General features: G+C 44.0%; 1 protein-coding gene across 1 annotated transcript in view; it reads left to right on the forward strand.

The window, feature by feature from the left end:
* Positions 1 to 17,622, forward strand: part of LOC128467232 (ribosomal protein S6 kinase alpha-5-like) — a 66,181-nt gene that overhangs the window by 31,242 nt on the left and 17,317 nt on the right. Inside the window, exons 11-15 of the mRNA XM_053448799.1 lie at positions 2,589 to 2,722; positions 3,942 to 4,035; positions 8,886 to 9,056; positions 9,138 to 9,329; positions 15,381 to 15,540. Of these exons, the coding sequence (XP_053304774.1) occupies positions 2,589 to 2,722; positions 3,942 to 4,035; positions 8,886 to 9,056; positions 9,138 to 9,329; positions 15,381 to 15,540 (751 nt within the window). The remainder of the gene's footprint in view (positions 1 to 2,588; positions 2,723 to 3,941; positions 4,036 to 8,885; positions 9,057 to 9,137; positions 9,330 to 15,380; positions 15,541 to 17,622) is intronic.

Here is a 17,622-nt window from a genome sequence, read left to right on the forward strand (position 1 = left end):
GCGATACAAGAGTTTAAATGTTTTTCCGTTTGAGCTCCTATATGGTAGATATGGATGTTGGATGTACTCAAAGATGATTGGGAAGGGCAATGGGGTACCAGAAACTAGTGTTGTACAGTATGTAGTAGGGCTGAAACAACTAATCGATTTTCATTATTGATTATTGATTATTGAATCATCCTCTCTGTCAGCCGGTGAGGGTCTGCATCGCACAGACAGACTCCGTTACTGCCCTTCACTTACACTGAGGCTTCTATGAAGCTGCAGTGAAAGTGCCTCTCAGTAACGGAGCCAGGAAGAGAGGCAGAGCAGTGTATGGGAGGGGGGAGGAGGCAGAGTGGAGTATGGGAGGGGGCAGGAGGCAAAGTGATGTATGGGAGGGGGAGGAGCCAAAGTGATGTATGGGAGGGGGAGGAGGCAGAGTGGAGTATGGGAGGAGCCAGAGTGGTGTGTGGGGGGGAGGAGCCAGAGTGGTGTATGGGAGGAGGCAGAGTGGAGTATGGGAGGGGGAGGGGCCAAAGTGATGTATGGGAGGGGAGGAGGCAGAGTGGAGTATGGGAGGGGGAGGAGGCAGAGTGGAGTATGGGAGGGGGAGGAGGCAGAGTGGTATATGGGAGGGGGAGGAGGCAAAGTGATGTATGGGAGGGGGAGGAGCCAAAGTGATGTATGGGAGGAGGCAGAGTGGTGTATGGGAGGGGGAGGAGGCAGAGTGGAGTATGAGAGGGGGAGGAGCCAGAGTGGTGTATGGGAGGGGGAGGAGCCAGAGTGCTGTATGGGAGGGGGGAGGCAGAGTGGTGTATGGGAGGGGGAGGAGGCAGAGTGGTGTATGGGAGAGGGAGGAGCCAGAGTGGTGTATGGGTGAGTTATATTGGTGTATGGGGGGTATTATGAATTTCAGGGCATATAGGGGGTATAAGGCATATCGATATTAGGCATATCAGGGGGTAAAAGGTATATCAGGGGGCTCAGTTGCATATCACTGGCATATAAGGAGTACAAGGCATATCAGGGGCACAGTGGCATATTAGGGGCACAGTGGCATATCAGGGGGCACAGTGGAATCTGGCATATAAGAGGTATAAGGCATATATGGGGGCAGAGTGGCAAGCTGGGGGTCAGATGTGCATAACTGGGGGCAGTTTGGTAAATAAAAACAATTTAAACAAGGCTTTTTTCTCAGTTTTTATTAAATATGAAAAATAGTTAACATATGAATTAATATTTACTAATAACTTTGTATTAAAACCTAGTTTGAGAAACACTGTGTTTGGGTTCTTGTAGCTTTTATTATTATGTCAGTAAAATAAGAAGGTGAATAGAGAGGCCATTGCAATAAAGAGATGAAAGTGTAAATTGTACATTTTTTATTGCAATTTTTCTTCAATTTAAAATGTATTTTTTTATCCGATTAATCGAAAAAATAATCGGCCAACTAATCGATTATTAAAATAATCGTTAGTTGCAGCCCTAGTATGTAGAACAGATACAGAAGCGTATCACTAGCGTTGTTCCCCTTGTTCGCCAATACATGGAAAAGCAGGGGGCTCAGAAGTTACTTTATGACCAGACTGCTGCAATGAGGGGATTTCAACAAGGAGACAGAGTAATGGTGTTGGTCCCCACAGCAGAGAGTAAACTTCTAGCACGTTGGAAAATATACAGTGGGATGTTCTCAGTCAGAGAGAGAGGCTGTTTCCCCCACCCCACAGTGCAGATTTAAACCTGGGGCACCTGTGTTAATGGGACCAGGGGTTAACTCATTAGTCACTGGGATAAACTCCTCTTTGCAATCTCCTGCTTACATAGGAGCCATCTAGGGGTAAACAGTTTAATTCCATGTAGAGAGAATAATCACAAAAAAATGCTTTATTGGTAAGAAAATGGATGGTTTAATATTGTGGAAAGGCCAACACACACAGGATTACATTGGTAATAAAGATTTATTTTAGCATAGATATAACTAACTGCTACAAGAATGTAAAAATAATGTAATGCAGTATTGAGGAGACACACAATTCTTATAGGGACAATGACATCACCTTTACAGAGCTCCACAAACCTCATCCTAACAAAAAACAAAACGCTTCATTCTTTTTACAGATCCCCTCACGTATTATTTACACAACTGCTTTCACAAACAATGCAATACACTATTTACCTTTGCACATTTGCCTTGTACTTAAATAAAAGTCTCCACCTGTGTTTTTTGTGAGCATGTGAAATCAACTGGCCAAATGTTGTTTTGTTAGGTCAGATCACTTTAGCTCCTTTTACACCTATAATGACCATAAGATATATTTTTAACATAAATATTTTATCATGCTCCCTAAGGTGCCTAGCATAGTCTGAATGCTACCTCCACACTGTTTACCTTAAACCAGGGCAAAATAAATAGTTTTGCTTCATTCATAGGTGAACTTCCTTTTTAAGTTTATAGGGTTGTTATATAACTAAATAAAACTACATAATAAATGTTCCTGACCTTCCAGGGTGAAAATATTTGTCTGGATCTGTGTCATTTAAAGAGTTAAATTCTACATTTCTGCTGGGCTATTAACCTCTGTCTAATTAATTGGACTTGCCCTCAGGATTCTGCATTCTTCCAGCAGTATGATATGGATCTGCAAGCCTTAGCCCTGGGTTCTGGCAGTTTTTCTGTCTGCCGAAAATGTCGACATCGACAGACCAGGAAGGAGTATGCTGTGAAAATCCTGAGCAAAAGGTTGTCTAAGTTGACCCTACCACTTACACTAAAGTATGTAGCACAGCTTGTATCAATCCTACACATGGCATAGGACAGCTTCTCCCTTAAATCATTTTCTTCAATTTCCTCAGAAAAACATCCAGTCTTTTCTTGAATGCCTGCATTGTATTTGTCCATAATTTTCTTTTTCTAATATACTTGTTTATACGTCTGCCATTCCTGTTCCCTCAGTTGGTTTTGCTCAGCCATACATACATTCATATGCCACGCTTTTTGGCATTGTGTATATATATCTCTCCACCAAATTACTTGTTCATTTAATGTTATTTTAATGGTTCGATTGTTTTAACAGACATAAAAATCAGCAGCTTCTTGTCATCCCTTTCCTTGTTTTCCTTTCTTAATCATCTCTGTTTTTTCTTGATAATCTTGCAGGGTACAAACCTGTAGACAAAAAAATGCCTTCTTACATACACTAAGACAGGAGTTCTACCCTTTTTAAGACAATCTTTAAAAAAGATAGAAATTTGGGGGTGGGGTGCAGCCAAGGACGCAGTTTCTATCGTACATCGTTTGATGGGTTCAGGACAGGCGGAAATTGTGGCAAGGTCATGGTCAGGCACATCAAGTGTTTCCTGGCTTGTAGAGGCTCCATAGCCAGCTAGTTCATGGGGGTCTGGTTAGGGCACACCAGACAGGGTTTCCCATTCACCCTGTGTCCCCAATGAGCACATGGTTACATAGACATAAGAGGGGACTGGGCAGACAGGCAGGTAAGAAGCATCCCCAGGAATCCACCAGTGCCCCCCTCCCAAACTCAAACATACCCCCATGTGTCCTCAGCCTTAGGGGGTTACCATGACAATAAACATTTAGGGTACAAGAAGGCAAAAACAGGATTGAACCCTGAGTTTGAGGCATGTGGTCAAAACCAAAGAAAATACATAAACCAAACAATCAGGATCCACAATAATGCAAGGCCAAGAAATACAATGCTCCCGCAAAAAGAGCCTAGGAGAAACCCCAAGAGTGACAATATTCTTCATATGTCTTTCACTCGTATTTCCAGCTCTTCCCTAGGTAGTATCTTATATGAATGCCTCTGTCACCAAGGGCCTTCCCTCTCTCAGGTCTTTTTTCGTATTCCCTCACCTCAATAATTTCTTCCAGTTGCTGATAACTGATTGCTTTATTCCATTTTCACTTAATTACCCCATCTTATTTCTGTTCCTGACAGGATGGAAGTTAACACTCAGCGGGAAGTGACAGCACTGAAGTTGTGTCAAGGACACCCCAACATTGTGACTTTACATGAAGTTCTACACGATCAGGTATGAACCCTCTCTGTCTACCTGACTGCTCGCTAACTACTCCATGGTATAATATTGGAAAATATTATTAAGGGGAAGATCAAGCTACTCCCTTGCTTTGATTCTCTGTGAAGTTAGCATTGTTTTTTAAATAAACTGAATAAACTACCATGTATGATGTAACGAGCACTAACATACAGGAACAGTCACTAAAAATGGCTTGATTGTTCCTTTAATCCCCCATGTAATGACCCATGTTTTGTAGGACAGCCCTCGAAAAACAATTGAGCAATATTAGTAGCCCTGCACAGATGAGACAGACATCCATGGCAGGGTAGGTTTAATACTAAAGTTAACTGAATGACCCCTGATAAAGCCACCCGTCTGTGGTGGGTTGGATAGGGAGATAACACACAGTCATGCATAGCTTTTAGACAATTATAATCACTAGGATGGTTCTATCACTAGCGTTTCTCTGACATTGAGCATAGCCATTCAGAAATGTATCAATGGGAGTTAGGTGCTTTCTTACTTTGGCGGCAGCAGTCTCTTACATGATTTACTAGAGACATTATTGCTGATACTTTGCAGCTAAGATCAATGTTTTTAAAAATATGAGTTCTTTTTTCATTTTGCTTTATTTTATTAGATCATATTTAATAAAAGTAGCATTTTACTTAAACAAAAAAAAAAACACCGCAACTCCAATCTTTTTCTCTTTGGATCGTTTAGTAGATCGGCAGTAGATACATTTTGCTCTCATTTAAGTCTCTTTTCCAATAACTTCATGTTTATATAAACACGCAAGTTCCCTATTATTTATCAGTAGAGTCTGTATCACTATTACAATGGGGAGAATACAAATTGACAATATACAAAATGAATAATTACATCAACACAGTAAAACATAATGGTACAAGAGAAGAAGAGGACCCTGCTCTTGCAAGCTGACAGTCTATTATGATGTTGAATAGGAATGAGGCAAAAGGTGAGGGACTGTGTGGTTGAAGATGATTTAATTGTAGTAAGGAATGAATAAGTATGAGGAAAAGTCGGTGTCTGGAGATCTCGAAGGTCAGAGAATAGATGGTTTCTGTCAGAATATGCAATCACTTTATTAGGTACACCTGTTCACTTGCTTGTTAACACAAATCAGCCAACCACATGTCAGCAACACAATGCATTTAGGCATTTAGGTCAAGACAACTTGCTGTTCAAACCGAGCATCGGAATGGGGAAGAAAGGGGATGTAAGCGACTTTGAGCATGGCATGGTTGCTGGTGCCAGACAGGCTGGTCTGAGTATTTCAGAAACTGCTGATCTACTAAGCACTGCATAAACTGTTGGCGCTATATAAATAAAAGTAATAATAATAATCTACTGGGATTTTCATGCACAACCATCTCTATAGGGTTTATAGAGAATGGTCCAAAAAAAGAGAAAATATCCAGTGAGCGACAGTTGTGTGGACGAAAATGCCTTGTTGATGTCAGAGGAGAATGGCAGACTGGTTCAAGATGACAGAAAGGCACAACTCGTTACAACCAAGGTATGCAGAATACCATCTCACGCACAATACTTGAAGCAGAAAGACCACACCGGGTGCCACTACTGTCAGCTAAGAACAGGAAACTGAGGCTACAGTTTGCACAGGCTCGCCAAAAGTGGACAATGGAAGACTGAAAGAACATTGCCTGGTCTGACTGTGATATTCAGGTGGCAGGGTCAGACTTTCATGTTCAGGCTGGTGGTGGTGTAAAGGACATTTTATTGGCACACTTTGGGCCCCTTAGTACCAATTGAGCATTACTTAAATGTGACCGCCTATCGGAGTATTGTTGCTAACCATGTCCACCCCTTTATGACCACAATGGATCCATCTTCTCATGGCTACTTCCAGCAGGATAATGCACCATGTCACAAAGCTCACATAATCCTAAACTGGTTTCCTGGTAAATTCACCGTACTCCAATGACCTCCACAGTCACCAGATCTCAATCCTTTGGGATGTGGTGGAACGGGAAATTTGCATCAAGGATGTGCTGCCGACAAATCTGCAGCAAATGCGTGAAGACATCATGTCCATATGGACCAATATCTCTGAGGAATGTTTCCAGCACCTTGTAGAAAGTATAATATGAAGAATGAAGGCAGGTCTGAAGGCAAAAGGGGGTCCTACCCGGTACTAGCAAGGTGTACCTAATAAAGTGGCAAGTGAGTGTAGGTTGAGGGTACAACTAGAATAGGTTGCATGCTTCTTGTTTTTTTTATGAGTGAGTCCAACAGGATGAGTAAGAAAAATTTGTTTTAGCGGTAAGGAGGTCATTAGTAATTGTGGGATAGATAGTAGAGTGTCTAGAAGATAATTTGAGGCAAGAAAGTGGGTAAGATAACTATAGACACAGTAGCGTACCAAGGGGGGGCAGTCCACCCCTGGTGCCGCTCATTAGGGGGTGCCATCACGCCGGCACCCTCCAGAGACGGACAGTAATGTCCACCGCTAGAGGAGCAGGCTTGGTTGGGGAAATCAAGGATCTCCCTCTAACCGGCTTAAAGACAATCAAGGGAGCGGGAGGTCTGTTAATGCAGGACCTCCGATCCTGCTACCTTGCAATGCGCGTCGCAACTGATCCTGTACGTCGGGATTTGATGTCACATCCTGGCGCACAACACATAAGCCGCGCCACCGCCTTCCGCACTTACTGCACCGGAAGAACAGAACGTTACATTAGATTCTATTTATTTATAAAGCGTCGGCTGATTCCGCAGCGCTGTTACATTCATTAGAACACTTTATAAACACATACAATAACAAACTAGTGCAAAGGAGAAGAGGGCCCTGCTCTTGCGAGCTTACAATCCAGTCGGAGACAATAGGAGAGGACTGCTTGGATGGGGATGAGTTGATCTGGTTGCGGTGATGTGTTGAAGTAGTTTGTTCTGATGGCTTTGATTAGGATGATGGTTGGGAGCACTGTAAAGGAATGTTGTACGCTTCCCTGAACAAGTGAGTTTTCAGAGAGGTTTTGAAAGTCGCGTACGAGGCAGAAAGTGTGACGGAACGGGGAAGGGAATTCCACAGGAGGGGAGCGGCGCGGGTGAAATCCTGAATATGGGAGTGGAAAGAGGTAACAACAGTAGAAGAAAGCCGCAGGTGGTGAGAGGGACACAGAGGAAGAAGAGCCAAGAGGAGGAAGAAGAGCCAAGAGGAAGAATGAAGAGGAGGAGGAAAAGTGACAGTGACAGAGGAAAGGTAGGAAAACATTCAGTGAGAGGGGATCAGTAAGTGTGTGCGAGTGGTGGGTGTTATGCTGTAGTTTATGCTGAATGTTTGTGAATGAGTATGTGTGATAGCATGGAAATGTAAGTGGGGGGATAGCATGGCATAGGGAGGGTGTAATCACATTCCTATCATGCCCAGGTTCCAGCATGTACTGGCTGCCTGGGCATGATAGGAGTATTTATAAAATATTGTTGTTTATGTTTTGTGTCCGATTTTGGTGTGTTAACCACACTTTTATTAAAGGTAAGTAACACTCCAAAATTGGACAGAAAAATTAAATAACAATATTAATTGCCAACAGCAATCACACTCCTATCATGCCTAGGCAACCAGTACATGCTAGAACCTGGGCTTGATAGGAGTGTGATTGCTGTTAACAATCTCTCTCTCTATATATATTTATATATCGATATTGTTATTGTTTTTGTTGGCTAATTTTGTTGTGTAACTTACTTTTTATAAAAGTGTTTTTATTTTTAAAGGTGGGGGGGATCATTTTCGGTTTCGGTCAAGTGAATGCTGAATTTTAGGTTTCGGTCCAGAATTTTCCTTTTGGTGCATCCCTATATACTAAGCCAGACACTGAAGTGGTAGGCCTACAATACATCAATGTTTGGCTTAGTATATAGTGATAGGGGTTATGCTGGATTATTGTCAATGTTTGGCTTAATGTATAGTGATAGGTAGGTGTTATGCTGTACCACCGTCAATGTTTGCCTTGGTATATAATGATAGTTATACTCTACCACCGTCAATGTTTGCCTCGGTATATAATGATAGTTATGCTCTACCACCGTCAATGTTTGCCTCGGTATATAATCATAGTTATGCTCTACCACCGTCAATGTTTTCCTCAGTATATAATGATAGCAGTTATGCTGTACCACCGTCAATGTTTGCCTCAGTATATAATGATAGCAGTTATGCTGCACCACCGTCAATGTTTGCCTCAGTATATAATGATAGCAGTTATGCTGTAACACCGTCAATGTCTGCCTCACTATATAGTAATAGGTGTTATGCTGCACCCCAGTCAATGTGTGCTACAGTATATAGTGATAGGTGTTATGCTGTACCACCGTCAATGTTTGCCTAACGATAGAAGCTATGCAAGTGTGTGTGTGGGGGGGTGCCACATGCAGGATCCGCCCCAGGTGCCAAATACTCTAGGTACGCCCCTGTATAGACGTTACTTTGTATTAGTATAGAGGCCAGGGGGAGAAGGGAGACTATATTTAAATATTAATATAGGATATATTGTAAGTTTTTTAAAAATGGGAGAAATGAGGGCATGCTTAAACAAGAATGAAAAAATGCCAGTAAAAAGAGGTTGAATAGGTGAGTTGAGAGCAGAGTTAACAGAAAGGAGCCTAAAATGTGCAAGAAGACCTTGTGTAAATTGGATTTCCTCCAAAGATGCTCACCAGTGCAAGGGCAACTTTTGGAGATGGTGGGTATATATAGAGCGTCATAAAATGATATTTTTTTTTCTATTGTGTAACTTTTTTCTATTGTGTATCCATCACTATTACTATTTGACTATTTTTTTCTTTTTACCTTTTTATTTTTACTGTTCTTACTACTTCAGTACCACTCTTATATTGTTATGGAACTTTTGGATGGCGGTGAATTGCTGGATTGCATAAAAAAACAGTCATGTTTTAGTGAAGTAGAGGCAAGTAGTCTTATGCGCAGTCTGGTGAGCGCTGTTACTCACATGCACGAGGCTGGAGTGGTGCACAGAGACCTCAAACCAGAGGTAAGCAAAGACAATTGTAATTTTAAAGGCTTAGGAGGGGGTTAAAATAATACAAAATTATAGTTTTTCTCTCACACTTAGAATCTACTCCTTTCGTCTTCCGCGGATGATGCAGTTCTGAAAGTAATAGATTTTGGATTTGCAAGGCTTTGTCCACCAGGAATACGTCCTCTGCACACTCCCTGCTTTTCGTTGCACTATGCAGCCCCAGAGTTACTTTCTCACCAAGGTTATGATGAGTCATGTGACCTCTGGAGTCTTGGTGTTATTCTGGTAAGTGTTCTGTACATTTGCATTGCTTCATTAACTCATGTTTTGTGGGATGCAAATGAATTGGATGTTGCAGCGGTTGAGGGATTTGCCCTGGAGCAAGTAGCATTTTGGTGGTTTTGGATTGTTTGTTGTAAGCAGAAGGCATAACATCTTATATTTGCCATGATTTGAAAAGGATGTTACCCATTTGTAGCTAAACAATTTTCCATTCCATTTTAATTACTGCCAAAACACCTTAAAAACACTGACAATATTTAAATGTAGATGTGGTCCAGGGAGTTGTATATCCAATTTAAAATGTTAAAATCCGTGTAAATACCCTAGTGTAATGGTATGGTGAGGTAGGACACCGGATGGCGGAGTGGGCCAGGCCAAACAGGAACCAGAAAGAAAGTCAGAGAACCAACCGGGTCAGACAGGTAATCAGGATAAGCCAAATCAGAATCCACAGACGAGGTCAACAAGCCAAATCAATACCAGACGAGCAGGAATCAGTAGCCGAATCAGGAGACAGGAACGAGGTCAACAAGCCAAGTCAACCCAGAGCAGTCAGTCACAATCTAATGCGCAAGCAAGTAGCAAAAATACACCAACCAAGGGTGATCCAGAAGAGGAAGTTCGGGTTTAAATAGGGAGAGGAAGAGGCGTGTCCTGCATGAAGAGGTCACCCGAGGTTAAAAGGGCATGTTACAAATGTAACGTGGTACCTGTTTGCCGCGTGGTCGGCCATGCGGTGAAGACGCCGACCAGGTAGCGGTGGTACTCGCAGCCCGGGAAGCCGTCTGAGGAGGAAGCGTTGCGGGAGCAGCCATGGAGCGGGACCGGAGAGGCAGGTAAGTCCTTACACCTAGCACCAGTGGTTCTGAGCTCCACGCATTAGCTGGAAACCAACTACTTTGCTACAGTAAAACCCCCTTGCATTTCATAGTTCAAGCTATTTATATACCCATATTTAAATAATACTTAAAATAACTCTAACCTGCTGATATATTAAATAAGTATGATGCATTATTACCGTATTGGCTCAATTATAGGCCGCACCAGAGTATAGGCCGCACCCTAAAAGTTAGGTGCTTTTTTAAAGAAAAATTTTAATTCTAAGTGTAATAGATATGCTGCCACTCTGCCCTCCCCCGAGATATGCTGCCACTCTGTCCCGTCCCCGAGATATGCTGCCACTCTGTCCCCCCCGAGATATGCTGCCACTCTGTCCCCCCCGAGATATGCTGCCACTCTGCCCCCAAGATGTGCCCCCCCTAGATTTACCAGTGCAGACTCCCGACGGGGGACATCTACGCAATACGCGTATACAACTTCTGGTGCCGACGCTTCCGTCGGCAAGGAAGATTGTTAAAGCGCATCGCGCAGACGTTCACCGGCTGCGGCGATGCGGGTGTAAACAACCTCCGCTGCCGGCACGTCTGCACCATGTGCTTTAACAATCTCCCTTGCCGGGACTCCCCCCGTGGGAATTCTCGGCAAGGGAGATTGTTAAAGCACATCGAGCAGACGTGCCGGCAGCGGAGGTTGTTTACGCGCATCGCCGCAGCCGGTGAACGTCTGCGCGATGCGTTTAGACAATCTCCCGTGCCGGCACTCCCCTCGTGGAAAGGGGAGGCTGTCTGAGCGTATCAGAGAGTATGCTGCAGGTCTCCTGCAGCGCTGCGGGGGATCTGTATCCTAACCCTGCTGGCGCCTGAAACTGCATGTCCCGGGCATCGGGCGATACGAATTGAGCATTCCTGCGCTAAACCCTGAATATAGGCCACACCCCCATTTTGAAGACTTAAAGTGGGGGGGGGAGTGCAGCCTATATTCGGGCAAATACGGTATTATTGTATTAACATAATAGGCCTGTGAATCGTACATTAGTAGTGGGGAAATTAATGAAAACAATGTTAAAGGATAGGATTGTTGAACATCTAAAGTCACATGGGTTTCAAGATAAAAAAACAACATGGGTTTATCTCTGAGTAAGGTCCTGTTACCAATGGGGTACATAATTTCGCTCCTCACTGATAAAGCCTTGACATGGGCTTCGCCGCTCTGGGAGAGAGACGCTTCTATGGTCCGCTCCTATTCGGAATTTGTGTCACGTCTACGAGTCGTATTTGACGTTCCTGGGAGAGGAACCACTGCGTCAACTTCCTTATTTACCATCCGTCCTTTCTTAATGGACTATCCGAGACCCTCAAGGATGAGACTGCTGCCAGAGATTTACCTACTGAACTGGACTCTGTGATTTCGTACATATCTCAAATTGATCTTCGTCTCCGCAAAAGACAAGTACAACGTGAGAGTCTAAGACTACGCGAAAGGGGAGGAGGCTCCACTCAACTTTTTTTTCTCCTGCGGCTACATCCTCTGACCCTCCTGAGGATCTGATGCAGTTGGGAGCAGCTCGAGTGTCTGAACATGAGAGGAACAGAAGGAGACAGGAAGGACTATGTTTTTACTGTGGTCTCTCTGGTCACCTCATCAGACACTGTCCCAGCAGGCCGGGAAACGCCAGTACCTAGGTAGGCCAGGGGAACCTACCATAGGTATAGTGAACCATTCCCCTAACCTCTTCACCACCCGTATGACAGTTCCGGTTCGTCTGGCTTGGTCCACTGGTTTCATTGATACGGAGGCCTTTCTGGATTCCGGCGCTGCCGGCAACTTCAGTGACTCTGTTTTCTGTGTCCAGCAACGCATTCCCACCCTTTCCTTGTCCGTCCCATTGTCTGTGGAGGCCATCGATGATAGACCGCTTCTTCCGGATCGGATTACCCTCTCCACCGCTCTACTCAACCTCACCGTGGGCATCGTCCACAGCGAACGCCTATAGCTGCTCGTTATCCGCTCACCCGCCATTCCCATCATTTCGGGATTTCCTTGTCTACGGGACCACAATCCTACCATTGACTCGAGTAGTACTCAGATCACCGCTTGGAGTACTTCCTGCAGGGGTCATTGTCTCACTCCTTTGAGAAATGCCGCGGTAACTGTACCTTCGAACATTACCTCTCTTCTGCCTGAGCCTTACCGACAGTTTTCTGATGTCTTCGATAAGAAGGAGGCAGAGAAACTATCGCCCCACAGGCCTTACGACTGTCCGATTGATGCCTGGGGCCATGCCAACCAGAGGCCGGGTTTATCCACTCTCCATTCCGGAGACCCAGGCTATGGAGTCATACATTGAGGAGAACCTTCGCCGAGGATTTATTCGCCGGTGGATATCGCCCGCTGGTGCAGGATTCTTCTTCATTAAAAAGAAGAACGGGGTCCATGCATTGATTATAGAGGTCTCAACAAGATTACGAGGCACAACACGTACCCCATTCCACTTATTTCTGAACTTTTTGACAGGTTACGCGGGGCCACTATTTATACCAAATTGGATCTCCGGGGAGCATGCAACCTTGTCCGCATCCGAGCCGAAGAAGAATGGAAGACCGCCTTCAACACCCCTTCCCGGTCATTATGAATATACGGTGATGCCGTTCGGGCTGTGCAGTGCCCCAGCGGTTTTCCAAGAATTTATAAACGATAAACGTTCTAGAGGTCGACGCTTCTGAATCCGGGGTTGGCGCTGTTCTGTCTCAAAGGGCTTCCTACAGTGGACCACTCCATCCCTGCGGCTATTTCTCCAGGAGATTCTCCCCGGCGGAAAAAGAAACTATGACATCGGGAACAAGGAACTTCTGGCTGTCATCCTTGCACTGGAGGAATGGTGTCACCTTCTGGAGGGCGTACAGATTCCCACATTGATTCTGACAGACCACAAGAACCTGCGGTATATTGAAACCGCCAAGTGCCTTAACCCTCGACAGGCCAGATGGGCTTTATTTCTTTCCCGATTTCCCTTCATTTTAACGTATCGTCCAGGTTCCAAGAACGTCAAGGCGGATGCCCTCTCCCGAATGCATACATGCCTAGAGGAGGAGACTCGTGCCCCTGAACCTATTGTGCCAGCTACGAAGGTCCTAGGTGCTCTGCATCTCCACTGCCAGACCCCCTTATTGGAACTCATTTCTGGACTACAAGCTCGAGCTCCAGCCTCCCTGCCGGCTGGTAAGCTATTTGTTCCCGCGCACTTTAGAACCCGTGTTCTCCGTCTGTCTCATGGTTCCAGAACGGCGGGACACCTGGGGTTAGCTCGCACTAAGGATCTCGTGTCCAGAACTTTTTGGTGGCCAGACTGGACTAAGGACACTGCCTTGTTCGTTCGCTCCTGTGCCAAGTGTGCTGCCAACAAAACCTCCAGGAGACCCCCCGCTGGGTTGCTTCGTCCTTTGCCTCGTCCCTCGACACCCTGGATTTTATTGTGGATTTACCCAACTCCAAAGGACATAGCGTAATCCTGATGATCATTTATTGTTTCTCGAAAATGGCCCACATGGTTCCTCTGAAGAGACTTCCTACGGCTTCTGTGTTGGCAGACATATTCCTGCGGGAACTTGTCAGTCTTCATGGAGTTCCTACTGAGATTGGCTCTGATCGTGGTACCCAATTCATAGCACGCTTCTGGCGCGAGTTTTCTAAGGCCTTGGGGGTCTCCTTGGCGTTCTCCTCTGCATATAACCCACAGTCTAACGGAGCAGCAGAGAGAGCCCACCAACATCTTGAACAGTACCTGCGCATCTTTAGCAACCACCATCAGGACGATTGGGTTGACTTGTTACCCTTAGCGGAATTCGCCCGTAATAATGCTGTGCAGGAGTCTACGGGAGTTTCCTCATTCTACTGTGTTTACGGTCTTCATCCGCAAACCTTCCCTGGTGCTTTTCCGAATTCTTCTGATCCGGCTCTGGAGGAGAGGCTGGCTACTATCCGGTTCACCTGGACTTCTGTGCAAAGGGCCTTGGAGCTGGCTGGTGGGAGACAGGAACTCCAAGCTAATAAGAGGCGTTCTGGTAATCCTGCTTACACTCCTGGCGACAGGGTGTGGTTATCGACCAAATACCTGCGGCTCAGGGTACCCTCTATGAAGCTTTCGCCTCGCTTCATCGGTCCTTTCCGTATCCCACGACGTTCCTGTTCTCCGGTATCCTGACCTTGGCTTGTATTTCGACGTTCCTGATCTCTGGCTCCCTGACCTCGGCTTCCTGGACTATCCCTTACCAGTCCTACCTGACTTCGGTGTCTCCTTCCTACGCTGTGTCGTGACAGGTGTGGTGTATTTGGGGATGCTGTCAAACATAAATTGGGTCTTTGTTCATCAGTGGCACCTACTGCGTAGAATAAATTCTAAGCAAAATTGCAAAACAAGTATGATTTTTTTTACATACTTGCATGTTTCTATGGTTTATAATGAAAGCCCATTGTCTCTTTTAAAAAAATCGATGTATAATTTGTGTGGATACCTCAAACATGGAAATTGGGAAACCCACATATGGTAAAATGGTACTTATGGCACTAAAAGCCATGGTAAGGAAGGAGTTAATGTAGTATTACTGTACACTCTGTTACTGTGCCTGACTGTGTTTGTAAGGGCATTATCACTGGTATTGTCGTTTATACTATAAAAGCTTATAGAATGTTTTAAATTATATTTTTATTACGATTTAGAAATTATATTGCAGTCCATGCAGTCTCTCTAATCATTCTCCTTCTCCATTCTGAATAAATAAAATCCCCCTTTGAAGGGGACAGACATTAAATGAAAAAAGTAGAAACCTTACTTATCCCTGAGTCCTCCTGGTAGGGGGAGGTTGAGATCCATCCAGTCGGTTACTAAGAAAAAAGGATCACTTACCTTTTTAAGAGCTCTTCCAGGGTGATCAATGAAGCCCTTAATATTTAAAAAAATATATATAAAATCTTTAAAAAAAAAAAAAAAAGATTTTGGAAGATTTTCATTTGGGAATCCGGGTTTTTTTTGTAATAAACATAGTTTAGAAAATGTTATAAATCTCTGAGTTGTTACCATTTTATTTTTTCTGCTGAATAAATTAGTCTATTTGCATAAGGAACAGGTATCCATTTTGTTCTTTTTATAGAAAATGCTGTGGCTTAATGTTCTGTCTTGTTGTACACCATGTTTTAAGCTCTCTTTCTGTCTTGCAGTACACCATGCTGTCTGGTCAAGTACCATTTCAGGCAGAAAAAGGTGGGTGTCCACAGAGTCATGCTGCTGACATCATCCGTAAGATTAAGGAAGGTGACTTCAGTATGGAAGGGGAGAATTGGGAACATGTAAGCAACAATGCCAAGGAGCTTGTGAAAGGTAATAGCCATTGACACACTGTACAAACTTGTAAGTTAAGACATAAACATATTCATAGTTCATAAGGTTGAAAAAAGACCAAAGTCCATCAAGTTCAACCTATATACATATTGTGTCCCTACCGTGTTGATCCAGAGGAAGGCAAAAAACCCTTATGAAGCAGATGCCAATTGCCCCATACCAGGGGGAAAATTCCTTCCCGACTCCAAATATGGCAATCAGAATAAATCCCTGGATCAACGTTCTGTCCCTATTAATCTACTATCCATAACTTGTGATATTATTGCTTTCAAGAAACACGTCCAGGCTCCTTTTAAACTCTTTTATTGAGTTTACCATTACCACTTCCTCTGGCAGAGAGTTCCATAGTCTCACCGCTCTTACTGTAAAGAACCCCCGTCTGTGCTGGTGTAGAAACCTTCTTTCCTCCAGCCGTAGAGGATGTCCCCTTGTTATAGATACAGTCCTGGGTATAAATAGGTCCTGGGAGTGATCTCTGTACTGCCTCCTTATATATTTATACATAGTTATTAAGTCCCCCCTAAGCCGTCTTTTCTCCAAACTAAATAACCCTAATTCTGATAATCTTTCTGGGTACTGCAGTCCTTCCATTCCCCTTATTACTCTGGTTGCCCGTCTTTGAACCCTCTCCAGTTCCACTATATCTTTCTTGTACACTGGTGCCCAGTACTGTACACAGTATTCCATGTGTGGTCTGACTAGTGACTTGTACAATGGTAGAATTATTTCCTTGTCATGGGCATCCATGCCCCTTTTGATGCACCCCATGATTTTATTTGCCTTAGCAGCAGCTGCCCGACACTGGTCGCTACAGGTAAATTTACTGTTAACCAAGACTCCTAAGTCCTTTTCCATGTCAGTCGTCCCCAGTGTTTTCCCATTTAATACATATTCCCAGCCTGGATTTTTCTTCCCCATGTGCATAACCTTACATTTATCCGTGTTGAACCTCATCTGCCACATCCCAGCCCAAGCCTCCAACCTATGCAGATCCATTTGTAATCGTGCACTGTCCTCTATTGTGTTAACCACGCTACAGAGCTTAGTATCGTCTGCAAAGATTGATACTTTACTATACAATCCCTCTACAAGGTCATTAATAAATATATTAAAAAGAATAGGACCCAAAACTGACCCCTGTGGTACCCCACTAGTAACAGTCACCCACTCAGAGTATGTACCATTAATAACCACCCTCTGTTTCCTATCACTGAGCCAGTTACTTACCCACATACACACATTCTCCCCCAGCCCAAGCATTCTCATTTTATGTACCAGCCTTTTATGTGGCACCGTATCAAATGCTTTGGAAAAATCAAGATATACGACATCCAGCGATTCTCCCCGATCCAGTCTTGAGCTCACCTCCTCATAAAAGCTGATCAGGTTAGTTTGACAGGACCGATCCCTTGTAAACCCATGCTGATATGGAGTCATACATTTATTTTCATTGAGATACTCCAAAATAGCATCTCTTAGGAAACCCTCAAACAGTTTACATACAACAGAAGTTAAACTAACAGGCCTATAATTCCCCGGGTCACTTTTTGTCCCCTTTTTGAATATTGGCACAACATTTGCAATGCGCCAGTCCTGGGGAACAGACCCGGTCACTATAGAGTCCTTGAATATTAGAAATAGGGGTCTGTCTATTACATTACTTAACTCCCTTAGAACGCGGGGGTGAATGCCATCTGGACCTGGTGATTTGTCTATTTTGATTTTTTTTAGGCGGCACTGCACTTCTTCCTGGGTTAGACAGGCGACATGTACTGGGGCATTTATCTCATCCTGCTGTATATTACCTGGCATTTCATTTTCCTCTGTGAATACAGCAGAGAAGAATATATTTAATAGATTCGCTTTTTCCTGATCCCCGTCTATAACGTCTCCCTCATTACTTTTTAAGGGGCCGACGCTTTCATTTTTAACCTTTTTACTATTTATATAGTTAAAGAACATTTTGGGGTTTGTTTTACTCTCTTTGGCAATGAGTCTTTCTGTCGCCACTTTTGCTGCTTTTATCTGATTTTTACATATTTTATTTTTTTCCCGATAGCT

The sequence above is a fragment of the Spea bombifrons genome, chromosome 10, assembly GCF_027358695.1.
Source record: "Spea bombifrons isolate aSpeBom1 chromosome 10, aSpeBom1.2.pri, whole genome shotgun sequence".
In the NCBI taxonomy this organism is placed as follows: domain Eukaryota; kingdom Metazoa; phylum Chordata; class Amphibia; order Anura; family Pelobatidae; genus Spea; species Spea bombifrons.